Raw genomic sequence first — 26,741 nt, 5'->3', positions numbered from 1 at the left:
GGTGGCTGATGTGATATAATAAGAGCAAGTTACTTACTAGAGGAGTCCATCAGTGATGGGACTACGAAGGCTATTTCGGTCAGGGCATCGGCGTAATAAAGCACCCTCTTCTCCCCGTTGAACACGCCCCCACCAGTGTCTCCTATTGTGACTGCCTCATCTGCAGAAACGGGACACTGCTATCAGAGCGGGGCCTCACAGAACTCAGACAGGACTCAGACAGGACTCACACAACCTCACACGGCCTCACACAGCCTCACACGGCCTCACACGGCCTCACACGGCCTCACACGGCCTCACACGGCCTCACACAGCCTCACACAACTTCACACAGCCTCACACAGCCTCACATAGCCTCACACAGCCTCACACAGCCTCACACAGCTTCACACAGCTTCACACAGCTTCACACAGCTTCACACAGCTTCACACAACCTCACACAGCCTCACACAACCTCACACAACCTCACACAACCTGACAGCGAGCTGGGCCTGACACAGGACCCTCACCTGGCTGCTGGCCCTCGCTGCCGTTGCAGGCGTTGATGGACCAGCTGGTGTAGACGCTCCCTGTCCATCCCGGGTGCTGGCCAACCTCCACTGGCCAACCAAGAGACAACAGGAACTCCAGGAAGTGGGGCTGGACATTGGCCGAGGACTCCACGTTCCTCAGGATCTACAAAGGAGAAAGAAAAACACACAGACAGACAGACACAGTCTTTAGTTTGGCACACTAAACATCAAACTCGCTGAGTTCCCATTTAATGTCTTATATAAGCACTGCAATGGCACAATGTACGTAAAATACGTAATTACATTATGTATTAAGGGTTTTCCTTACCTCTCCTAAATACTATGTAAAGAGGTGTACTTGGTGTTCTTGGTGTAAGAATGGATGAATACTTGTGAATGATTAATAGCCCTTACATTTCACACTCAGTAAGGATAATATATTTAGGGTTTAGTGTTGCAACGGCATGCAGAGAATACATTTATATTCTCGATAAGGCAAGACAAATGCAAACCTCCCACACACTCATACGCACACTACCGTAGAGTGGGCAAAAATTGGAGCAATCCAAGCAACCTGGAATCACAGGGTGCCTAAGAGCGTTGAGATGAACAGCTCCTGCCAACACACCCACCCCCATCCCGGGCGGAACAAAGCCAATTTGCTCTCTCACTGTGGGACCCTGCTTATTGTTGGCTGACGACACAGCTGGGATCGAACCCTGGCCACAGAACTTAGCTTGCGGTCAAGCCAAGTGCTCTGAACCACTGAGCCACCTGGGAGCCCCATGCAGAGAATGGTTTGAATGTATTCTAGAGACAATCTGCTGACAATAACTTATTTTGTCGAGTCATTCCACATCTTGGTCTCTCTCCAAATGTAGCAGCGCAGTGCCTAGATCTTTTGCCAGGTTCACATTCCGCCCTTTAATTGCCCACCAGCTCTTACCTCTTGACTGCTCTTCTGGCCTGCCTTCATGTAGAATATGAATACAGTGTCAAAGGGCCGGCAGGGGAGGAGGTCAAGGTAACCTATGTCATCAAAAAAGCCAGGCAAGGCAGACTCCAGTGCAATTAGATGAGGAGGTAAGCGGCTGTTTCCCGGCTCCTGCAAGGTGAACGTTCAAATTTCATTCCACTTCCAGTTACGACATCACAGGTTTAATAACATTAGGACTGCAATGCTTACGCTGAAGTGGGTGACTCACTTCCATTTCACAATTAACATTCGGTGCTGTGGCCCGGCATCAGAATGCCTCAACAATATGGCAAAAATTATTATTTCTAATTTTAAGTAAGAAATAATACATGATCATACTTAAATGCTTTTATTTCTTTACTGGACATCTTATGAAAAAAAGTATAATTTAACAGTAATTAAAAACCTTGAAATAAGCACAAATGCTGGAATTGTGTTCTTATGAGACCCTTGCTTTAGTAAAGTCATAGTTTTCTAGCAGTGAGAAATATTTTCTTGGAAGATGAATGATTTTTGACTGCAGTGAGAAGCCAGACTGAGGCAAGAAATATGGAGCAAAAGCCCCACTCCCACACTCACACATTCCCACACTCACTCACACACACTCACACACTCCAACACCCCCACACTCAGTCCCACACTCACACACACACACACACACACACACACACACACACACACACTCCTACAGTCACACACTAACACACCCCCACCCTCCCACGCTCTCTCTCACAGAGGATTTCCTGCCCTGTACCTTCAGTGCCTCTAGAGACAGGAAGCCGAAGTGTGAGAGGAAGAGGCGGGCGGTCTGGAACTCCTGGGAGGGGGGCGGGGGTTTGCAGTCTATCAGGGGGTCCGGGAAGCTCTTGTTCCTCCACAGGTCTTCGGTGTGGCGTTCCAGGGCCGTCTCGTACTCCATCTGCTTCACCATGACGGTGCGTAAGCGCTCATGCTGCATCTCCAGCTGGGGAAAGAGAGGGCCTTCAGCCAGGGGGGGGGTCCCGCTCCCCACCACCCCCAAACCCCACCTCCACCTCCACCTCCACCTCCACCTGCCCCTGCCCCTGCACCAGACCGCCTTCTGACACCGACCACCCAGATCCCAACCTCCTGCAAGTGTGCCGTTACAGGGTCTGCAGCTCCAAACATGCATTCCCAAATGTCGCCTCAAAAAAAAAAAAAAAGAAATTCCTAACAATTTGATGCTGCTATTGATACAGAGACCATGATAGAAATCGTGAAAAAATGAGAGAGACAGGAGGATATTTTTAGCTGATTCTAGGACTGTCAGTCTATGTTTTCTGCAAGTGAAACGAGATGGGGGAAACATTTGGCACAGCAGCAAAACGTCGGGGAAAGAGCCCTCTGTTTGTGTCCACCTTGTCCCGTTTCCAGGAAAGGACAACTCACTTCTGGGTCAGTGTACTTCAGGCTCGTAGTGAGAGTCATGATTGGCTCAGCCTGTCAGTTGAAAGATATTGCATTCCTCATAAATTCACACCACAAACGTCATCACTCAACAAACTTTTAAACCCCACACCAAAACGAAATGTATATTTCACACGTTTATGATTTATACGAAATATAAACACACGCTGTCAGTTCAGCCATGTTAGAGTTAGTTATTACGGTGATATTGTTTTTGAATTCAAAACACATAAAGAATAAAAAAATATAAAATGATTTACAATGCCATATATAAAGTATAAATGGCTAAAAAGGAAATTAAAGTACAGTGATAATACAGTCAAAATGATTTGCATAAAAACAAAAATTAATTCATATCAAAAATGAATTATCGTTTAATCTATGTGCAACAAAAAACAAGCGAATATATATAACAAACCACGACAATAAAGATAAAATCAAATAAATCATTTTGAAAATAAGGCAAGCATCAATATACAAACTATGTTTTATTGTAAAAGTATCCATATATATTTGCCATTTCAGTCTCTAATATACGTATGACGCTCATTGCTGTATGATCAGAAGTTATCAGGTGGAGTACAGACTGCTGCTGTAGGTGAAGTGGAGAGAGGAAAAGCATGGTATTTTTAATGAAGCATTAGGTAATTAAGCTCAGACACACCTAAAGACGGCACGCATCTCATTTCCTACCTCCTTATTGACGATGTCATGCAGGTCCGGAATGCTCAGGTCAGCTTTCACAAAGGGAATCTTATCCACCTCTTCCGGGAAGGGTCTGTGTTTGACGTTAAACCGAATACCGACGTCGTTTTTAGGGGTAGGACGGCTCTCTGGGACGAACACCTGCTGCAACAGAAACACGGATTGGGCGCTGGAAAAAGCACGATGTATCGTCTGTGGGAGAGAATGTTAAAGGCCAAAGAAAATACAGTATGAGAAGAACCGGATCTGACTTCTGAGGAGAGGGAACGTGATCTTGCGCATCTCACCTTCTGATTGGCCCGCGCCCCTCTGGGCTGGTGGTAGAGCTGCATGGTCCAGGCGTGTCGACCGGACATCCCTCTCATCAGCACGGTGACGGATGGACAGGGGTCTGCTGGGACACGCATGGGAGTGACTCAAAGGGACACGAGAGCAGGTCACCCAGCTGATGAGGGTCACGATAAAGCAAGCCGAATGGTGCACACTGACATGCATTGTGATGGGAAATGATGCTTCTGGCAATATAAGGAGCGTTTTGAACAGGTCAGGTGACAAGATGCGGAGACCTTCCATCGCACATGAATCTTTTTAGGTTTCAGGCACCCAGGTGCAGTTCGTCACAGTCCGTCCCACGGTTTTCTTCAGGCAGAACTGGAGAAGGTGCGATAACCACCACAGTGAGGGGGCGGGGCCAGTGCAGGTCAAGGGCGGGGTCAGTGGAGGTCGGGGGGTGGGGACAGGGCAGGTCAGCGCTGCTTGGGCGGGGTCAGCGCAGGTCAGAGCCGATCTGAGGGCGGGGTCAGTACTGGTCAGGGGGGCGTGGTCAGTGTCGGTCAGGGCGGGGTCCGTGCAGGTCAAGGGGCGGGGCCACTCACTCTGCTCGTTCCCCAGTGGCTGCTCCAGCATGGCCAGGATGACCGAGTTATCCAGCACGAAGTAGCGGAAGTTACTCCGGCTGGTGGACGTCAGCCTGGAGTACTTGATGAGGGTGTCCTCGTTGAGCAGGCTGCAGGGAGAGGCCGGGCCGCTCGGGGAGGGGAAGGCTCCCAGTACCTGCATGATGCTGAGAGAGAAGGACCCCAGAGAGAGCTTCAATAACACATTTCACCCAGCCAGCTGCTCAGCGTGTGAGAACAGGAGGCATAGGAGGAGTAACAATGGTGCAATCTGCCAGCCCGCTGTGGGCTTCAGTTAAAAAGCAACCAAAGCCGTCCCCTGCAGAGTTAAAAACACCTTACCCACCAATTACCTTTTAACATACCTATTCTGAAGCTGAAATGGCTTTTTTTTTAGTTTTCAGGTTAAATTCAGTTGATGAAAAAGAACAACAAGGAAAGCGCTGAATAAATCAATGGCCATTATAAAGGTGACTGGTAAAATGTCACAGCTTAATAGCTTCTCTTGGGGTTTATGTTTTCTGCAGAACCACATGGGATGCCTTTTAAAACTAGGTCATTCTACCATTTAGCAACATTAATACAGCAATCAAACAGACTAAATGGAACAGGATACATATGAATATAAAGAACTGAAAAACCATTATAAATCAAGTATGCAGATGAAATATAGAGAACACTCATCAACATGTACTATTCGGAGCCCGCTATTGCCAGTATTTTTATTACCGTCGGCATTTAAAGAACTCACAAGTAGGTAAATTATCAAAGGATAAATGAGATTAAATTTCCAAGGAGCCAGAAAAAGAACTCAAGATGCCTCTCATAGTGTTCCCCCCTGCACTGTCTGAGTGAGCAGATGGGTCCAGCGGCGCGTGATGGCACCCATCAGGGCGGAGCTCTTACCAGGACAGGGTGGCTTCTGCCGCGTCCTTCACCCTCATGGAGGCGGGGTTGTGCTCTTTGTCCCCCTTGTACCTCACCTCCTGGTCGCCGGTCTTGGACTTGCTCCCCGATATGCCGAGCTCCACAATCTCCAGCACCTCTATCAAGCAGTCCTGGAGGGGGAGAGAACAGGACCATCAGCTTACCTCTCAGTGCGGTGTGCGTGTTTGCATAGCCCTCAGTGCACCAGGCACGTTAGCATCGACCTCAATACAGCAAGAGTGTTAGCATACTGGTCAGTACAGCGGGAATGTTAATTAATCAAATAATTAAAAGCCCTTAATACAGTGGGCATGTTAGGCTAGCTACAGTACAGCGGGCATGTTCGCACAGCCTGGTTGTACAGCAGGAGTGTTAGCACAGTCCTCAGTACAGTGGGCGTGTTAGCCTAGCTACAGTACAGCGGGCATGTTAGCATAGCCTGGTTGTACAGCAGGAGTGTTAGCACAGTCCTCAGTACAGCGGGCGTGTTAGCACGGCCCATTACAGAAGGCTTGTTAGCACGTTGGTCAATATAGCAGGAATATTAGCATAACAGTACAGCAGGAGTGTTAGCACAGCCCTCAGTGCAATGGGCCTGTTAGCCTAGCCCTTAGTACAGCAGGTGTGTTAGCATAGCCTGGTTGTACAGCGGAAGCGTCAGCACGCCTGTCAGTCAGGTGGCCGTGGCGTTGGGGTGCTGGGAGCCAGGAGGCGGGGCGCCCTGCCTTTTCGTTCAGCATGTCGGGGTGCTCAGTCAGCCACACGCAGAGGCACTGGAAGGCGGCCACGATCATGGAGTGGAGGTCCCGGGAGTGCAGCGGAGCGGGCCGGCTGCACTGGTACACGATGTAGCCGCACACCGAGCTCACCGCACGCTTCTTGTCCGTCGATTCCGCGTTCGCCTTCACCTGTGCGAGAAGGCCGACCAAAACAGGCTTGTCAATGAACAAACACCACAGACAATGATGGCGACAGGGAGAGACCCCAAGTCTGCATCCAGAAACTCGAATCCTGACTGCGGAACTGCCACTGTACTCCAGAGCAAAACACCTGACCAGATCTCTTCCAATGTCTCAAAACTGTGTCTTACTAAACTATAAAATAAAATTAAAAAATTAAAAGAATGTAATCTAATGGTTTAACGCACTTGTTAGCTCAACCAGCTAGCTTGTACCTTGTCTGGCCAACCATTGAAACCTGGCCATGCAGCCCTTCTAATACTGTTGACTCCTTATGGTTTTTTTGCTTGTGTTGTACTCTACCTCACTTGTAAGTCGCTTTGGATAAAAGCTACTAATGTCTACTTGGACAAATGGACAACACGTCAAAGTTGCAAGCTATGCAAGTTTCCTGCATAAGAGCAGCTGTTAGGCAAATACATTCCGGAATCTCAGTTCCGGGATTCGCCAGTGTGTAAAATGAGATAATTCACACTCATCGGTGTAAGCAGTTTCACCGTGTCACACAGCATGAAACCGCCCTAAGCGGGCGCTGGCTGTGTTTGGGGATTAGAGGGGTCTTGCCGCAGCCAGTTGCCAGGTGCTTTTGGGGTTACCTTGGCCAGGCCGGCCAGGAGCTCGAGAGCCGCCAGTGAGATGCTCATGTCGGGCCGCCACTGCGAGTTGAGCCTCTGGGTGACCAGGTGGATACTGCGGATGAGGAGGCCAGCGGCTGTATCTGTATGAAGAGCTAGGATATAACCCCAATACCACACCACCACAGAGAGGGAGAACAACTAGGCATTAGTAACTACGAGCAAAGCAATCCGACGAGCACACAGGCAGATGCAGCCAGACAGGCAAACCAAGGTGAAGAGGGACTACCATTCCAGTGGCAACTACCCAGAAGGCCGAGTACACAGTGACTTATCATACTGAGGGGGGGCGTTTAAGAGTAACCGATGGCACCTTGTCCTTTCCCTTCCCTTCAGGGAACAAACTTAAGTCCTGCTTTTTTGATGTTTCAGCATCACCAAGAGTTTGATAGTCACCGACATGAAATTATATTTTTAAAATAATAAAAACACTTGCTTAAATATGTCCCTCAAAAGGAAAGGACGAAGAGCCAAAGTGGTCAGAACGAATGTTCTAGAACATTCTTCAATTTGCAGATCGAAAGACAACAGTTGCCCTGAGTACAGGAATACTGGTGTTGCCACGGTTACCCCATGTTGTCTGACACCGTTACGACCTCACAGATCAGTTGCCAAAGGGTTGCCGCACACTGCACACACGTCACAAGGCTATTAACATGCAAAACTGAGATTCACAAAGGGAAACAATCAACAAGACACTTTATTCCAATTCACAAAGCAACCTTTTCACATGAGCATCACTTGTGTCCTTAGTTGAATGTGTTATCGCCAAAACGTTATGTTACAGTAGAAATCACACAACAAGAACACATTATTATTAAGCACTGCAACATGTCTTGCAAAGCCTTTCAGTAAGAAAAAGTAAGACAGCAAAGGGCAGCAGAAGGCAGGTATATAAAGGAACATTTCTATTCGATAAATGTGCATTGACATTAGCAATAGCTTTAGTCTACCTTCATTAATAAATCAATGCTGGCTTTCATGGAACAATATTCTATTTCTACTCATTATGACTTTCTTCATTATTGTATGAGTCACAATAACTCCTCTGGTTCAAGAGCCATCAAGTCCCATTGATAAGAACTCATTAGTCACTCTGTTATGGCATTGTTACATCACACAAAGCCTGACAATGTTCTCCCCTTTGTCCTTTTATCACTCTCTAATTATTCAGTCAGGGATGAAGATCATGCAGGACTATAGCTGACAAGATTTCGACACATAAATATTCAAGGAATATTTATTTAGAAACCGTTACTCTCTGACCCTCACTTCAATCGTTGCAAGACAGGGATGGACTATTTGGTTGATGGGCAGAAGTATATTCTTATTAATTTACTATTTTTACTTTTTTCCTAGACTTTTTAGTTGTTTCGGTTGTCTTGAACCAATTCTAAATCCAAAAGTCTTCCAGTTTTCCATCCTTGCCTCGGTCAGTTCTTGTAAGGCACTTCAGCTTCTCTCCAGACCATATTAATATAACATTGCAGCCCTGCATGACAATCGCATGCATGTGCCTTACACAGGGAGACGTGCCGTTAGTCAAACACATGTTCCTGGACCACTTACATATGTACAGAGTTCAAAGAATGATGATAAAAGCAACAGAGTGATTTATTTCACACTGAGAAAAAAAATTTCCTTTATAGTCCAGATTCTCACAGCATCACTGCACACATGAAACAGAAGGGTTTAACATACAGACTACTTTCACCCAGCGCTTGCCACACCTCCATACCACTTTTACCATGTTTGCTAAAAAAGGGTAAAGCCACATGACAGGTTTTTAATGTGTCTGTTTTGCCCTCAATGAGGCTTATCGACTAAGCAGGGCGACTTTACCATCTCTGATGGTAAACATTAAATGTGGGATAGGCAACATTAAAAGCTGCCTACATTAACAATGGTCAGGGAGATTCATTCTGCACCCTTCCTTTAAAAAGGCATTGCTACATCCTCCGGGTGACATCTAATGGACATACGTCATATGCAGTCACATGAACAAATCACAAGACATTACTGCTTGACCACTGTATTGAGCTCCAGCCAAACATGAGTGCATAGTGCAGTAACACGATAGGCATGACTATCTGTAACAGTATAACTAGATAAATAACAGTGAATGATACACATGGTCCCATTTCATTCTTCAGTGGGTTTATTAATTCTCTGGGTTTATTTATGTCATTTACAGACATGGGTGGTTCGCTCCCTTCTTTAAAAGCCCCCGGAACCTTACCATAGTCTCTGAGGAGCGCTTGTGCAGGCCGCTCGCTGTCCGGGGTGGTGGCCTCGGAGCTCCCCCCGCTGGCGGTGCTGATACCGCTGTTGTTGCGGCTGTGGCTCTTCACCGACACGTGGCTGCCTTCCGTGCTGCCCTGTGCGACCAGCAGGGGGCGGTGAATGGACCAGAGTGACATAACGGGGTCACAGATGACTGCGGCAGACTGTCTGCCTGCGCTGCACATCAGCACATCCTGCTCCTGTCCTACAACGTCAGCCTCTAACACTGAAGCAGTAGCCAATCGGGAATTTCTTTTAACATGAAACGTGACGCTCCCGTGAAACCGAGACTGCAGGGACCCATAACTGAGGTGGAGAGGTGATGCACTGTTAAGAGCATCCCGTATCAGTCCACAATGAGGAAGGAAAAATGGGAGCCACAGAAACGCCTCCAAGGGCACATATTTATACCTGCATAACTTCCATGTTGGTGAGTCATGTGTTAACAGAACAAAAGAGAAGTTTCACTAAGGTCACACCCAGACTGCCTGACGCATAACGGTGTCTTACCATTTCTGCCTGAGCTCCTATTGCCTCCAAAAGGGCCGAATCCTGGACAATATTAAGCATTGCACCTGCAAAATGAAGTTCAGCGTTTCTATCACATTGCTCATGTATTATTACATTACTGGCATTTAGCAGATGCTCTTATCCAGAGCGAATTACATAAATTACAGGTTTTTACAATTTTATCCATTTATACAGCTGGATATTTACTGTGGCAACTGTGGGTTAAGTACCCTATCCGAGTGTACAGCAGCAGTGGCCCTGTGGGGAATTGAACTGGCAACCTTTTGGTTACGAGTCCTGCTCCTTAACCACTGTGCTACACTGCCGCACTGAACAGAAACAGGCTACAGAATGGAGCTGAATGACAAACCCAGAATCATCTGCGTGTTGATGGGGTCAGTCTCGGTCTGCAGGGCCCCGATGAGAATGTTGACCAGCCGGAGCTTGAGGGACAGGAAGGTCACAGCCTTGTCCTGGAGGGAGTTTTCATCGTTGCTGAATTTTCCCTCCAGAAGGACCTGGCGACAGACAAAACGACCAGTTCAACACGGTTCGTAGCATGTGCCACGGAAATCACCACCATAAGAACCACACCAGCCAGGTCCGTTCCAAACAATTGAGTTACTATCCTTACAACTAACATGGCTGTACTCATATTATTCCAGACACAGCAAATGGTGCTTTGACAAATTCCCAGCGAGTAAATGACAACACAATTACTCTACCTTCCAGAACGCTCTACATTTCCTCTTATGGTATGCTTCTATCTCGCCTCCCTCTGTGATACCTCCTGATATGACAGCTCATCACTGCCTGCTGCTGTTATTGCATATTGCCTTGTCCTTTGCTTTTTCCGTTCTGTGTTCTTTGCCTTTCATCTGAATCCCCTTCCTTCACCTCCTCAAGAGGCCTTTTGCCTCTTGCCAGGTTTTCATTGCATTGAATTTAAGAATTAGTTCTTAAACTGCCTGCCTGATAAAAATGAATAAGAGCACTGGAAATCATTTAATTCTAGACATAAAATAAAAAATAACATTAATTGATTATTTTGAGACTTTTGAGATTTCTTTGCAGAAATTGTTCCAAATGCTCTCTACACCAGCAACATTTACAACTAAAAACACTCTCACACAGAGTATTTCTGGCATCTTTAGGAAAGAGATCCGGGGAGGGCCGCACCTCTGATTTTACATTTCCGAAGTGATGGGGAAGAGGCAGCATAGACAGCAGGATGTGGATGGAGGACCGTCGCAGGTCGGTCGGGTTCACGTAGCTTTTGAACTTGGACAGTTCCCTGGGAGGACAGAACAGGAAGGCGGTTAAGCACTAATGCAAGGCTATTCCCACAGAGCCACTATCTTGCACGACATCACAGCCAGCGTTATCTGCAACACTCTGTGAAATGAGGCGTGGCAGCTGAAGTCAGCAGCAGAATTTCCCTGTGCTTTCTTAAAACAGAAAACAACAGGAGACACCGCATCTCTAAAGGATGCCGGACATACAGACTCCGGTATCACTGGAACAGAACTGACTATGCCAGCAACATTTCCATACTTTTTACAGTGACTGAATGTGTTTATATTTATTATATTGACTATACTGGTATCCCAGCTTGTACATGACCTCTAGGGAGCAGCCACGGATGAGATTCTCTTTTACGGCTTTGCGTCCCGGATCACTTGCCTGTCAGGAAGAATGGTTTCCAGTGCAGAGATGAAGTAGGGGACGACGACGTTGATGCCCTTCAGGTCGGAGCAGAAGAGCGCCGAGGAGTTCAGGATGATACTGGCCAGCACGGGCCGGCAGATGAAGTCTGAGATCTGCAGGCCCTGGATCAGAACCATGTAGAACCTGCCGAGGAAGGAGCCGCGCTGTCAGCGCACCGGAACATTCTGCATTTTCCACTACTGTGCGCTTCCGTCTTCCTCCCTTTGTGGTACTTCCTGCCTTCATGGTAAACCATCACTGCCTGTTGCTTTTACTGCATATTGCCTTTATTATCTAATGCTTTTTGTGTTCTTAATGCCCTCCCCCTACTCCTTCAAGAGGCATTTTGCCTCTTGTCAGGCCGTCATTGTCTGTAAGAATTTGTACAGAGCACATTTCTGGAAATCATTTAATTCTAGCCATTAAATTAAAAGAAAAAAACACAGATGAGAAGCTATCTGATGCCAACTTGGATGACAAACAAATCATTCATATAATGTTTGCATTGTGGTGTCATCTTTGAATACACATTTTCTGTATCTGAGATCAATCTAACATTTTAAGATAACATTATGAAGCACATCGGGCTGTCCAGGTTTAATTATATTGTAAGATAAGACCAAAAGGGATTTAATGGTGATTATATATTACAGATAATTTTTACTGCGACAGGCGCTGCTATGGCTAATATTGTATCTAAACGAGCTGTTCATCTGCCATTACCTGGACAGGTAGACAGGCAGGATCTCCTCTCCAGTCTTCTTGCTGCAGAATATCCTGCACAGCGTCCCACACGCCTCGGCCCTCCCAGACTCGTAGTTATCGGGGAACTCGTTGGCGTCGAACATGGGGTTGGAGACCATGGTGTCTGTGGACATCTGGGACCCCTTCCTGCGTAGCTCCACGCCGGCTTGGGTGGCCAGAGCTGTGCCGGAGAGAGGAGCGGCCCGCTTGAATGGACCCACTTACCACCCGCAGCCACCACAGGGATCTCTGACACAAAGATTTTGCCAAAACCGTCTACGAAAAAGGGTATCGTTATTCGTCATCCGAATAACATCAGCAGGACTCTTGGGACCGTCTCACAAACTGGTTGCTCTCCGTAAAGAGTTAAAATGCCTCGACCATGATCAAACACAGGGCCTGCTAACATTTTTTGTTGTTCTGAATTATGAAATAAGGAATCTTGATTCCTGCTGATGTACTGACTGAATGACGCAATGTGACTGATTATCAACAAAATTCACCGGACCATGAATGACTGCCGCCCCTTGTTCCAAAGTTGGTGTACATTCCCTGCACTGAAATAAAATCTGGGTCTTTTCAGATGCAGTGATATTCATGGGGTGTAGGTACACAGTGGACTTTTACACTGTCGTCTTTTCAATGTACTGCTTGGTCTGTGAACAGTAAGAAATCTTACTGTGCCAAACTGCCCAGAGCCCAGATAAGACTGAAGAAACGCCTAAACAACTGCAAAGTCTCTTTGTCAGCTCCCTGTAATTTTCCACAAAAAAGAGCATCACTTGCACTTGCTGGACAGACATCCACACCATGCATTAAGACACATACAAACAAAACCAACCAACCGAGGAACAAAAAAAAACAAAAAAGAATAAAAGGAACAAAATTTTTAAACTGAGGGTAAACTAAGGGGTTGTTTGTTTGTTTTTTTTTTTGTAAAAGAATGGGTGGTGCACAAAGCTCTGGATACATGACGTGATCACAGACTGGCAGCAGCATGGTGGGTGGGGTTAATCCAGGCGGAATGAGTCCGGCCTGCAATCGCTTCCACCCGGAAACACAGGAAGGAAGTGGACGGTTCTCTTTCCCCAAGAAAACAGTGCAACGGCAAGGACGCAGTGACAACAATGTTAAAATCAAAGAAAAAAACTTGTGACAATGGCAAAATACAAATTAAAAAAAGAACAAAAAGAAACTGACTGCAATTTAAGAGAAGCTAATGTTCCTACTTACAAGATTTATAAGAAAGAAGAATTTGGATAAAAGATGCTGCAAAGATAATAGAAATAAAAATGGGAAAAATCAAAGGACAGCAGTAATATAGGCCTAAATATCTTTAGAGATCACGTCTTAGTATCAATAATCTTATCTTTTTCCAAAGCAGCCCTCTGTTTTGCTAATTATTGGAATTGTTTTAGTTTATTTCAGTAAATCTCACTATGTGAAAGCAAACTATTCTATCTACAAACACAATGGATTGGCAGTCAGGTTATAACGGCCAAGACTTTGACATCCAGCATGCACAACAGTAGCAGAAAACTACAACATACAAAGGAAAGAGACATGATGTATCAAAGATACTTCTAAAGATTTAAACTTTACATATCTTTCTAACACTTTCAGCTCAGAACGCTTTTGAAAGAAGGTCCATCCAATTTGTCCTTGGACAACCACAGGGTGAATCAATACTGGTATCAGTGAGAGTCTTAACACTCTCACAAGGGGATACACACTCTTTCTAGTATCTGTAACACTAGGTTTGTGTGCAGTTGTCATCTTCTTGGGATTATGACACTTGCATACCGTGAGTAAATTTATTTCACTTTTAATTTATTTTGGAAACTGACAATTCCACCGCATTTATTTTTTTTCCCCACAAGGAGGGGAGCTTTGAGGCGCTGTTAAAAGGTGAAGTGATTTGCCACGCTTTCCTCCTTAGCGACCAGAGGAAGTAAGAGTAGCAGGCTAATCTCCAGGCCCCGGCCTGCTGGTGTGGCCCTCAACAGAGAAAGAAAGTAGACCAGCAAGCTGTGATCAAACACAGGGAGGAAATAGCCTCCACAGCCGCACACAGTACCTGCTCAATAACTGCTGCAAGTGCTCTCGTCTTGGTTTAACGACAGGGCTCACTTTATTAGGCCTACTGCACGATCACACAATAAACAATAATGCTTCCTCTTGGCTAAATTTGGAGGGCCGTATAAATACAATTCCCACTGTGGAGAGCCTCGATATATTAGACTGAGAGGATGCGGGAGTCCTCTGAGCTGAAAGGGGTTAGCTTGAGACCACAGGGTGGTGCTACTTCAAACTGCGGGTTGCTATCCTTTAAAAATGCTGCGTTTTTTTTCGGGAGCCAAAGCGGATGGAACGGTTAATCTTGCAGGTAGGAAATCAAGGGGGGTAAAAAGGGAAAGGAAAGCATATGAAACGAAAAGAAAATTAAAAAGACTTAAGAAATTAAAAGAGGTAGGAAGGCCTAAGCTGGCGCGACCCAGAGCTCGCTCTTACCCGTCATGCTGCTGTCCCTGTTCATGCCGTTGTGCAGTTTGCAGTGCACCAGCGAGGCGTCGAACAGCCACTGGCCAAACAGGTTGAGGATGCTGTTCACCTTGGGCCGTGTTGGGGCGGGCAGCGGCCGGGGCTCCGAGCAGGTCTGGTTCGGGCTGGACAGCGGCGACGTGGAGGACGTCTGATGGGACACTTTGGGTGGGTGAGCTGTGGTCCCCTGGACATAAAAACGAGCATGAGTATTCACTCAGGCCGCTTCAGACTCAAAACTCAATCTTTGTGCCACACTACATTTTTAGCCAGTCTGTGTTTGTAGCAGTACACTAGTTGGCTGTCTAAGATAACAGATTTCCTGTTATGTACGACTGCTTGGTCACATTACAAAATCCTTCCTGTGGTTTGATACATTATGCTATCATACTGTTGTCATTTAGCAAACATTCTCACCAAGAGCAACTTACATCGGGTGCAATTTCTACACGTTACTCATTCATACAGCTGGATATTTACTAAAGCAATTCTACCTTGCCCAAAGGTACAGCAGCACTGCCCCAGCAGGGAATTGAACCAGCTCCTTACCACTATGCTACACTTCTTCCCATACATGACACATGATACATTTTCCTTTACATCTATAGTACTTTTCAAGGTCAGACAATTTGTCCCACAAATTATGATTACACTGCAGCAATGTATATACCTGGGAATCTGGGGCAAATAATTTAATTTAAATAATAAAAATAAAAATAAATAATTTGCTTAGGAATAATGGAATCTGCTTGAATAAAGAGCTCTTCTGCAGAGCCGAATGCAGGAAGTGGAGACGCGGCGTACCGTGGAGGCTTTGCTGGTGGTCTTGGTGACCCCCGTGGGCCTGTGCCGGCGGCTGTGGGGGGGCGTGGTGTTAGTGGTGGTGGGGGGAGGGGGCATGCTCAGCCGGTTCACGGGCGTGGGAGGGGCGCTGTCCGACCTCGGGCGGGAGATACCTACGGAAAGGTGCGAGATGGACAGATGGAAGAAAGGGCGGGCCTCCGTTAAAATCGACACGGCCCACACTTTTTCTGCCAGCGTTTTTTTTTTTCCCTTTTTCCCCCCATGCTCTGTTAGAAACCTCCCCCCCCCCCCCCCCCCCCCCCCCCCCCAAAAAGCACTCGATGCAAAAAAAAACTTCAAACCAGCAGCATGTATCGATCACTGGTGAACCAGCAAAACAGGAACAAGATGATTTAAATTCACATTAGATGGTGCCCATGAGGAATGAGAAAACATCACCTCCCCCCTGGGAGTGCAGTTTCCTGAATTCAGAGCACTTATGATCCTTATGTTTGGGTGAATCAAGAACGCATGCATAAAACTCAGCAGATTTCCTTGGCTTATACAGCGATTGATTCGGTAAGTCCTGCCCCACTGTACATGGATCAATAATGCATGAAAAATGAAAGGGTACCATGTATATGAATGTGCTGATCTTCACCAATAAGTCAGGTGCACCATAAATTACCTTTACCTACCTTTGACTATGCACAGCTCTGTTATTGAACTGCCAGAGCAATTTGTCAAAACAAGCCATTGACCTTACTACTGGAAAATAAAAAAAAATGCATGGCAGTGTGTGCAGGATGGAGAAGTTCACACAGACCTCTGGAAAAAGGTCCCAAGTATGTGAACGACAACGCTCCACCACAGCGCTACCAAACCCACTGGTCATAAAAAAAAATCATTCGATCAAAATGTGGTAACTGTGAAAGTAGCATTTTTGCAAAATGTGTTTATCCTTTAATCTTACAGTATTTCAGTAGTGTGTGACATCATGACAGTTTCATCACCCAATCAGATTTTGCAAACCCCTGAAACCCATGAGCTCAGATCAAAGCTCCACTGTGATTGGTTTGGAGCACAACTCTATACCATAAGAGGGTAGTCTTTCCCGAAAATTGTTCCTAGACACTGCGACACCTGTAGGAGAAACACATTGATTGCACTGACTCAAACACCGTATGATGAAAACTGCTATTCTTCTGTGGATCAAAGCAAGGAACTGACCAGCTCTAAAGCCAATTTGATGTTCATTCAGATGGCTGGATATAAACAGTACAGAAAGTTAAACAGTAAATGAAATCATTACATTACAATTTGTAATTCTTATATTACAAAGGTGGTGCATTTCCAATTTTCTCTTTTCCCCACCAGAAGTAAAAGTAATCATTTATAATACCCCGCACACGTGTTAGTAAATGTTAACTGTATTGATTTGGGTTAGTCAGGCTTAGTATACCTATAGATGGAAGTCTGTCACGAATATAGGTCCTAGACACTGTAATTCCTGAGAAACAGAGACAGAACAATACTGTTTAACAAGCGGGAAACTAAAATAGCCAACACGTTGCGGATGCAGGAACAAACAATGGTAACCTAGAAACACACATCCCCAAACTTTCAACATTCCACTGTTCCATTTTCAATGAGACAAATAACTTATTTTTGTAAAAAAAAAAAAAAAAAATCTCGAAAGTGCCTAAAAATACAGTTTTTTTATAAGTAATTACATGCAAATTATATTTGAAACTTAGCAGTTTATGAATAAATTGATAATTGGTTTAACTGTGTTGGACTTTGTTTAGGGCTGAAACAAATGCATGTATTGATCAAATTGAAATAGATGGCTACAGGCACAAGGATAAGATTTTAAAAGCAAACAGTGCCTGAACAGCTATCTCCAGGGAAAATGCAACCAAATTGCTGGATGTTGTTCTTTTTTGCTTCTGAAAAATTTTTTACAAAATACTTTTACTAAATCTTGTGCAAGCAGCCAACTAGCTAGCTAGTAGTCGTATCTAGTTAGCCAGTAGAATTATCTAGTCTATTAGTTAATTGTTACTTGCATAATTCATATCACAGTGGAAGTGAGGTACAGTCTGGCATCCATTATACTGCATTACTGTCATTTAGCAGATGCTCTTATCAAGAGCAACATAAGTTACAGTTTTTAGATGTTATCCATTTATACTGCTGGATATTTACTGAGGCAATTCTCTGTCAAGGCACATCAAATAACGGGGTGTTAGGAGAAAGAGGTGGTCACTGAGCAGCGGAGAGATGAAGCATTTGGTTCGTATTTTTTTGTGAAATGTATCACACTAAATAAGGATGCCTTATTTGTGCATGAGAAGGTGATATAAACATGTGGATAGCATGCACTAATCTATACCTAAAGGGTTATTATTGGCCTACTAGGTCCAGAAGTTTGCATTCCACAATAAATGCTGCAGCTTCCCACTGCTTTTTGACCCATTTCAAAAAACACCATCAATAAGAATCAGCATTTCTAGTTGTAAACCCTCTGGCCCGATTTATAGCACAAATTGCTTCATTGCAAAGATGCAATTTTATCATGTACCATAAGAGGGCAGTCTTTCCTGTATCTCTTTCTTTGAGACTGCAACACCTATAGAAGGGGAAAATTCATACACTTTTTAACAGTGACCATCAATCTGTCATCAACTTAGCAAAGCATTTGCCTTCATTTAGCTACTTGAACAATGAATGACATTTTATGTTAATTTGTAGCCAACAAACTCTACAACAATAAAGTAATCGTCCATTCATTGCCAGGGAAGAGTAAAATGCACTGCTGTTACATTGAATCTTGGACAACAATCAACAATGTCCACCTATGTCTTTGAACTGTGAACTTCACAGACAAGGAAAGGAAATCACTGCATTGCAAACGAGGTCAGTCATAACTTTGCAACAAGCTCGAGCGATACATCTGAGTGACTGAGGCACCACTAAAGAGGCCTGAGAAATTGTTCTTCTGTTCCCCTCTTTCACCGCGCGGTCCTTACCCAGGAAGGCGTCCACCAGGCAGCTGACCCCTCTCATGGCACGGAAGAAGATCTGCGGCAGCTGCTTGAGGCAGGGGTGCTGGATGACCTCCTGCGGAACGCCACTCACGTTGAGCAGCTGCTCCTGGAACTTTGGCGTGGAGCTGATGATCACAGGGTTGCTCAGGTCCACGGGGTTACTGCAACACAGCAGACGGCACAGGGGGATCACAGAGAGGAATGGGAGAGGGCTGCTCTCATGGAAAAAAATGAGGAAAAGGTAGTGACGTAAGGCATGTTGCTTTAATAGAACAGAGTTGAATAGAATGGAGAACTCAATAGAATGGAATGGAATGGAGAACTCAATAGAATGGAATGGAATGGAGCAGAATTGAATAGAATGGAATGGAATGGGGCAGAATTAAATAGAATGGGATGGAATGGGGCAGAATTAAATAGAATGGGATGGAATGGAGGAGAATAGAATAGAACGGGCACAGCTGTTGTACTGTAGGGTAAGGTACTTAACCCACGAATGCTTCAGTAAATATCCAGCTGTAAAAATGGATAAAACTAACCTATGCAAGTCACCAGACATCCTTAGATTATTGTCTACTAATTATTTGCCTGTTACTAACAGTTATGTATTATGTGATAGGTTTATTGTTTTTTACGCTTGCACGCTCTCATGTTCTGTACTTTGCCTCGGTTCAAAATCTCAACATGCACGGTGAATGACACCCTCCAAGTCCTACCTCAGCATGTGCAAAAAGCGGAACCACGTCTGTGCCACACAGTCATTGTCCATCTCAGCAGGAATAACGTTGGCGTCTTCATCCGGAACTTTAAACGGCGGGAAGGAGGGTCCATAGGTGAACCGCAATAGTCTGCAAGAAAAAAAAAAAAAAAAAAAATTAATTAAATTTTAAATATGTGCCACTTTCGATTACCCTCAGATAGCTGAAGCTACAGTCAGGTCTACCTGCTCGGCCCATAGGGCTGCACAGTGCCCCCTGGTTACCTGGAGGTGAGAGCGCAGATGACCTTGCTCCACTGCTCCACCACTGGGGGGTGGTGCCTCCAGTTGGCCAGCATCTCCCTGGCCGTCTTCCAGTAGGGCGGGGTGGGGAAGCATCGAGTGCAGGCCAGGAACCACACCTCAAACAGCACGCTGATCAGCTTCTCTGCCAGCTTCTCCGCTATCCCTCCTGCATGGAGCAAGGCATACATATATATGTATAACAAAATATCTGATAGGTATTGTGTTGTATGCTGCTATTATACAAAAAATACTGCTAAAAATAACAGTTCTTACATGTTTCATTTCATGGCCGCTTGTGTTTTTCTGTCCTGGATATGTATACACTCATTCAGTATCTACAAACCAATACGCAACAATCTGGCTTGGTTGAAAAAATGTGCTTACTGAAAGGCATTGCTGTGTCAGTCTGACTGAACATAAACTGTTTTATGCCTGACTCAGCCAGCAAATAGAAGTCTTCACCAGCGCATGAGAAACCAGCTCATCGTAATACTAAGAGTCTTATTAAATCAGAGAAAGGCACTTCCCAAGCAGACAATATTGCAAAGAACAGCAAACACCATCTTAACTGAGTTTTGTGTTTTTTTATGTAGTTGTAACTGTCAATTCTATGCTTATAAAGTAAAGAAGTAAATAAGTATAAATTAAAAAAGCTAGAAATTTTAGCTTTGCTGTAATTACTCTTAATTAGAAACCCACTAAACTAGTTTGTGTCTTACTATATGGAAATTGTATCACTTTAGCACATTGCTAATCAAATGCTAACAGGCAGAATACATGTGAACAGTTCAAAGCACAAACTGGGAATTAGAGGCAGACAGAAGAGGAGGCAGAACACATGGTTTTGCGTAAAACTTAATATCTAAAAAATATCAGCCATAAGCGCAGGAAATGGATTTTTTTATACATCTATTGGTGAAGAAAGCCGACTTATTGCAGGTGTTTTAAATTGAGTGTCCAATCAACCAACAGAGAGGGGGAACGTCATGTGAAGACATCTGTGCGTGACCTTCTTGCATTAATTACTGTGTCTGCACACCTACTGAACAGTGATGTATGGACCAACATATTAAAAAGGCTCACTTTCTGTGAAAAGCAAACTTTCGGTAACAAGTATTACTTTGTTCTGTACTAGTACAACATCACGGGTTCACCTGAATGTCACTCGAATTAAAACGACGCTGTGCGATAACCGAAAATTCCCTTCATGAAAAGCACTAGCTTCGCCCTGCTGCTCAGCATTAGGGCAGTGCGCGCTGCGGTCAGAGAGGAGAGAGGACAGAGAGGGGGCGAGGGGGCACGGGGCGGGCGTGAGCTGACCTCCCACGGTCGGCGGTGCCAGCAGAGTGTCGTTGATACGCAGCAGGAAGAGGAGCAGCACCTCCCAGGTCTCCCTCACCATGCTGCCCGACTCGCGCGCCAGCTTCTGCACCGCCGTCAGCACCTGCTGGCACAGGCGGAAGTGATTGGGGCTGTAGTGCTCAGGCCTGCCAGGGAGGGAGAGGAGGGGAGAGAGGTGGAAAACCGCATCAGACAAAGCTGGAGCGCAGCGCTACCAAAATGAAATGCAGGTTGCTTATTTTTTCTGACAAACATTCTTTAGCTGATCATTTCTTATTGCCGGCGCTTCAAGTACTCTCTTGTCTGATTTCATCTGGCACTGTTTGAAACTGTTTGACAGTGGACACCAAAAAAATGAAGCCTCAGTTGTCTTCATACATATATATATATATATATATATATATATATATATATATATATATATATATATATATATATATAAATACATATATATTTTTTTATTATTTTATAATGACGTATTTGCACATTTCACCTTGCATCAAGATGCAAGCTGAAAGCACATGAGAGACCATCTTTTTAGAAGACAAAAATCAAACATATAAATACAAGCTAAATTTACACCACTTCTAGGAGTTTTCATCCCATTCTTTATAGTTACATTTTGTTTTTAGGCATTAAGAACTCCACTGAAAGCAGACAAATCTTCAGCGTGAAAACTGAAAAAGCAATGGGTACCATATTATTGCAGCCAGTGTGGTTTGTTAGGAAATCTCAGAATAGTAGTGAGCTAGCAGGTAATCAGGTAGCAGGTAGCAGGTAGCAGGTAATCAGGTAATCAGGTAATCAGGTAGCAGGTAATCAGGTAATCGGGTGTGAGTGCAGGTTCCTGGAGTACCTGGGGAGGAAGAGGTTGTGGAGGTGTTTAAGAATAGTCTGCACGTAGAGGTTGGGCTCCTTGATGATGGGCTGAGGGATGGAGTCTCGGGGTGCCACCAGCGCCATGATCCAGTCAGTGTACACGTCCACGCACAGCTTAACAGTGTCTCCGTCCAGAGGTAGTGTGAGGCCGTAGCACAGAACTTCCATCGTCCACTTCACCTGTTCAAACACCACGACCCGCTCTTAGGACTGTGATAGATGACCTCTTGCACATTGACCCTAACTGGAGGCTAATCTGGGGTTTCTGCTACAAGATCACCTTTGCTACAACAATAGTGCATTATTTTACGTTACATTCATTTAGCACATGCTCTTATCCAGAGCAATTCCCAGCACAGGAGAACAGAAAGTGTATCCATTCAAGTTAAATGAGCAACAGCATCAGACCAGGCTAACAACACTCCTAAAGCAGAGTGTGAGCACACCACCATTCAAGTTAACTTGTGCTAACTTGAAACTAGACAGCCTAGAAAACTTAAGGTAAGGTGAGTACATACACTATGTTTCGAGGTTTTAAAATTGTTTGACAGGCTTCCTCTTGTATGCTTGTTTAAATATGATTGACTTAAAGCTGAAGGAAGAGGAAGGCACAACCAGAACCCACCACTGAACTATGAGACATCTTAACGGCTTTCACTGTCCCAAAATACACAGGACGCATAGCAGTGACGCTGAAAGGGGACATGCCTACGGCCCTTGGCCGATGGCTTACATTTTTTGCCTGCCGTACTACAAACAAACGCATCTAATGGCTTTGCCTAATAAGATAAAGGAGCCTTCAGCTGGGTGGAGAAAGTCAATAAAACTGCTGGCAAAAATGCCCAAGAGGATACACAGGAAATCCTTTCACTGTTATCACCAAGCGCAGAGGCCTACAACACAGGGAGCTACTACATAACATGTGGAAGTGAACATGTTATTCAGACAAAGGCGCTCCCAAGAAAGTTAAGGAAATTTACCACTGCACAAATATCCAGCGAAAATAGCCTCAAAGCCTCTCTTTGTAAACAGTCCTGTGAAAGTGATACTCGAACAGCTACCAGACGTTTAAAACCAGAGCATTTCAAAAACCGCTCGATTGCTTGTGTTAATACGACTAACGGTGACACTAATAATATCTGCAATGCCGGAGCAACAGTTGCAACATTGAGCTAACCAGTTCACACATAGTTGTTTCTACTTAGAAAGTCCAAACGAAGGGGAGAGGCCCTGTAGCAAGTCTACTTTCTGGGTCCATAAAATGGGTTTGAATGTTCAAAGCCTGTTTTCCTTTCCTGTTATTTGTCCTACAGGAAACAGTGGTGATGTAACTCAGGTGCATCGGTAAGCTGTAGGTTGAGCGCAGTTGAGTGTGCTGCCGAGTCCTTGGGTGGCAGACGCTCACCTCTTTGTCCGTTTTGAGGAGACTTTCGGTCACCGGGGATCCGAGGGCCGCCCCGAGTGGGCGCACCACAGCGTTGGCCACATCTCGCCCCACCGACGTGGGGTAAGTGTGCAGGACGCTCACGTGCCCCTGGTCGCTCTGGACCACGAGGTGCAACGACCGCCACTCCGAATACATGGTGCGTCTCTTCTACTCGATCCAACAGCTACCTGCAACACAACAGAAGGCCACTCAGGACTGCGTCTACCCTTTGATGTGGACATGGACTGCGGCTTGTCGAGCATAGCAGTCTAACACTATAAACAATGGCAGTCACATTACATTATATTATTGGCATTTAGCAGACGCTCTCATCCAGAGCGACTTACATTGGTTACAGTTCTTTTTTTTTTTTTTTACAATGTTATCCATTTATACAGCTGGATATTTACTGAGGCAGTTGTTGGTTAAGTACCTAAGCCCAAGGGCACAACAGCAGTGCCCCAGCGGGAAATCGAACTGGAATCAAATCGTTTACTAGTCCTGCTCCTTACCACTATGCTACACTGCTGCCCCAGTTAGCACATGCTTCTCTTTTTCTCTCTACCACCATCCTTTACAGTCCACAGGTAAAAGACAACAAGTAAAGAATGAGCATGTCCTGTGATATTTTGACAATAAGCTTGTGCTCAACAGCTGCAGCACTACAAAAGCAAAAGGTGGCCAGTTCTGCACAGCGGACAGGTAACAGCAATCCTGATGAGTTACCGTCCCACATGCTTTCCTTAGCTTGAAATAAAATGCAACCAATTCCAAAAACTTCAGGTTCTGTAAAGATTGTTTCACAGGATTCAAGCCTTATAGAAAATGTCCTGTTTAACCATGCTTGGTGTAACTGTACACAAGTTAACATACATATATTATGACCTAGATATTTCCCAGCCAAACTGTGGCTTCAGGAAAAAAAAAACAGCGGAATACTCTGGGGCTTAAGAACAAACAAACAAACAAAAATGGATTATTCTGTTGCTCCACAATTATTCTGCCTTCTATCCAAATGACAGCCTCAATCTGATTAAAGCATGTGGCGTAATGAAAACCAGCAGACCTTAGTCTCATGTGGAAATGAGACTAACCATCCCAGGCACTCAAAGATCACAGTTCCTGAGATATGGAATCACTGTGTTCACATCCTTCGGCCAGAGCTCCAAGTGTGTTCAAACGCAACAAGACTGAAATAAGACATGTGGACCATGCTATAAACAGAACAAAGTGTTTATTTAAACACCGCAGAGGTGTCTAAAAAACCCATGATTCATCTTAATCTTCACACTGATCTCTGTGGTATGTTAATATTAACAGAAATAAGTTAAACAGTCAAGGCCTCAAGAGCACTGCTCCAAACTCTGGCTGTGATAATGTTTATGTCTTTTAGCAATATAAACCTCGACTTTAAATTGAACAGACTCCTGTGATGAGAACAACTTCTCTGAAGAACATAAGGGAATTGGTATTCCAGTTTAAGTAAGAAATGCTTAGTTCAGTCTGATGAAATCATCAGTTTTCATTGTTGATATACTCAGTTCACTCAGGGCTTTTATGCGAAGCAAAAACTTTTAAAACTTTTTTTTTTTTTTTTTGCCAGTCAAAATACCAAAAAAAGTTAAGATGACGCTACAATGTGACTTTCTGCAGGTAGCCTCGCAGTTGTTTTAAGTTGTGTTTTGGGGTCAAGATCATTATATCCAGCAAGGACAGACGCCGGCACGTCTCTTATTTGTTCAGGCTCCTAAGCGAAGTTCATTAACATTTCACCATATATTAAATCATTTCGCTTAACACTACCAATACTTAGTGATTGCTGGGTTCTATCAATGCATGAGCTACCATGGCAAGGATTTGAAAATGTGTATCGGGGCCAATGAGTCGCGCTAGGTTTCTGGTTTATAACGTTACGAGCCAGGCTTGCTGATGTTAGCTTCCACAGCTGAAGGGCGGAAGGGCTGGGTTCATTTCTCAGTGCCTGCACGCACACAACGATAATAATAATAATAATAATAATAATAATAAATAAGCGGGTTTCCCTCTAGCGATCTACTTAACATAGACGTTAAGGAAGAAAACAGTTTGCTCGCTCAGCTAGCTAACTCCCTACAGATATGTGCATGTCATAATCTATCAAAATATAGCTAACTGTGTAGCTAGCGTTAGCTAGCCGGATAGTTTTGAAATGCCCTTACCGTTACTTGCTAATGAGCTAGATCACGGACAGCTAGAACACAGCACACAAATTATCAGATCAAGCTAGCTGGGTATCTAACCATTTGCTAAATAAAAAACAAAAAGATACAACTCGTTTAGCAGGCTTGGGAGCTGGTTTGCTTCTGGATGACCAGTTAGCTATCGGAGTAGTAGCGTAGCTCGCTAGCTAGCTAGCTAACTACTTAATGTCGGTACCCTGCAATGGTGGTGCAAATTTTGAACCATGTAGGGAAGCTAACGTTAGATGTACTTTGCACGATAGCCAGTAAGCTGTTTTACAAATGCACAGTGCTTGGCAAGTCGGGAGTAAAGCTAATTAACTAACCAGTTAACTTCCTTTCACAGAGCTGGCCGGCTAGGTAGCTAACAGTTCTCAGTAGGTGTGTTCACCATCTGCCTTGCAAGCCAGCGAACATACACAGATCATCTCATGCAAAATGTGGAAAATAAAGCGAATAACTTCTACACTACCTGGATAACCCAGCTAAATTAGCAAGCTATCGAACTCTACAGAAAACAACAGCAGCGGTATCGCAGTTAATATTTTGCACAAAGGTCATTTTAGCTAGCCAGTCGTGCTAGCTGCAATGTCGTCAGAGATGCGGTTAGCTAGCTAAACTAGCAGCGACGGAAGCGCTACCCGTTACCGGCCACAAGGTGAACTCGAGTCCCCTGCTCCGCTATAAAGACAGGCCGCACTGCGGGATAAATAAAAACAGACCGACCGCACAAATCAAGAGGTGCACAAACTAGCAAGCTACCTGTGTTGGGAGGAAAGGCTGACATATCAACCGTCCTTGTCTTCTAAATAAATATTGCCTTACAGATCGGGATACTTCAGCATCATCCCTGTTCCGCGACCACCGACACTGTGAATAGACCCTTCCGCCCCGTCTCCGTCCGGCGGAGTCCGGCACTGACACTGCGGGGAGCGGGGATCGGGACTCGCCGCAGATTGCCGAGAGTAACCGAGAGCTGCGCCCTCTGCCTGCGCTTAACCGCCGATTGGTACTCTTCCAGTTGATTTCAAGGTAGATTTCAAGATGCTATAGCATAGACTACACACAGGACATTCAATCTAACCGCTTTGGAGCTTGTTGGTCATGGTCTTCTAGTAATGAATCTATGGAAACCATTACGTGGTTTTAATGCTTTGCAACACATCATCACGAGTTTGGCGACAGCTCAAAATTACACAAAACGCAAATAGTTTCA

The 26,741-nt window shown here is 44.9% G+C and overlaps 1 protein-coding gene across 1 annotated transcript in view; it reads right to left on the bottom strand.

Moving 5' to 3' along the window:
* Positions 1-26,447, bottom strand: part of ralgapb (Ral GTPase activating protein non-catalytic subunit beta) — a 30,258-nt gene extending 3,811 nt beyond the window's left edge. The window contains exons 1-25 of the mRNA XM_036530741.1: positions 26,288-26,447; positions 23,286-23,494; positions 21,858-22,060; positions 20,981-21,147; positions 19,640-19,826; positions 19,374-19,505; positions 18,640-18,818; positions 15,629-15,780; positions 14,795-15,011; positions 12,263-12,464; positions 11,516-11,683; positions 11,012-11,126; positions 10,203-10,350; positions 9,833-9,897; positions 9,279-9,417; positions 7,001-7,134; positions 6,171-6,353; positions 5,425-5,576; positions 4,498-4,685; positions 3,910-4,013; positions 3,611-3,763; positions 2,244-2,453; positions 1,460-1,618; positions 511-676; positions 38-160 (exon numbers count right to left, since the gene is read on the bottom strand). Of these exons, the coding sequence (XP_036386634.1) occupies positions 38-160; positions 511-676; positions 1,460-1,618; positions 2,244-2,453; positions 3,611-3,763; positions 3,910-4,013; positions 4,498-4,685; positions 5,425-5,576; positions 6,171-6,353; positions 7,001-7,134; positions 9,279-9,417; positions 9,833-9,897; positions 10,203-10,350; positions 11,012-11,126; positions 11,516-11,683; positions 12,263-12,464; positions 14,795-15,011; positions 15,629-15,780; positions 18,640-18,818; positions 19,374-19,505; positions 19,640-19,826; positions 20,981-21,147; positions 21,858-22,060; positions 23,286-23,462 (3,823 nt within the window). The 5' untranslated portion in view covers positions 23,463-23,494; positions 26,288-26,447. The remainder of the gene's footprint in view (positions 1-37; positions 161-510; positions 677-1,459; positions 1,619-2,243; positions 2,454-3,610; positions 3,764-3,909; positions 4,014-4,497; positions 4,686-5,424; positions 5,577-6,170; positions 6,354-7,000; positions 7,135-9,278; positions 9,418-9,832; positions 9,898-10,202; positions 10,351-11,011; positions 11,127-11,515; positions 11,684-12,262; positions 12,465-14,794; positions 15,012-15,628; positions 15,781-18,639; positions 18,819-19,373; positions 19,506-19,639; positions 19,827-20,980; positions 21,148-21,857; positions 22,061-23,285; positions 23,495-26,287) is intronic.
* Between the last annotated feature and the right edge of the window lie 294 nt (positions 26,448-26,741).

The sequence above is a fragment of the Megalops cyprinoides genome, chromosome 6 (genome assembly GCF_013368585.1).
Source record: "Megalops cyprinoides isolate fMegCyp1 chromosome 6, fMegCyp1.pri, whole genome shotgun sequence".
In the NCBI taxonomy this organism is placed as follows: Eukaryota; Metazoa; Chordata; class Actinopteri; order Elopiformes; family Megalopidae; genus Megalops; species Megalops cyprinoides.
Note: the sequence above shows the minus strand (reverse complement) of the source record. Positions and strands in the feature narration are given on the sequence as shown.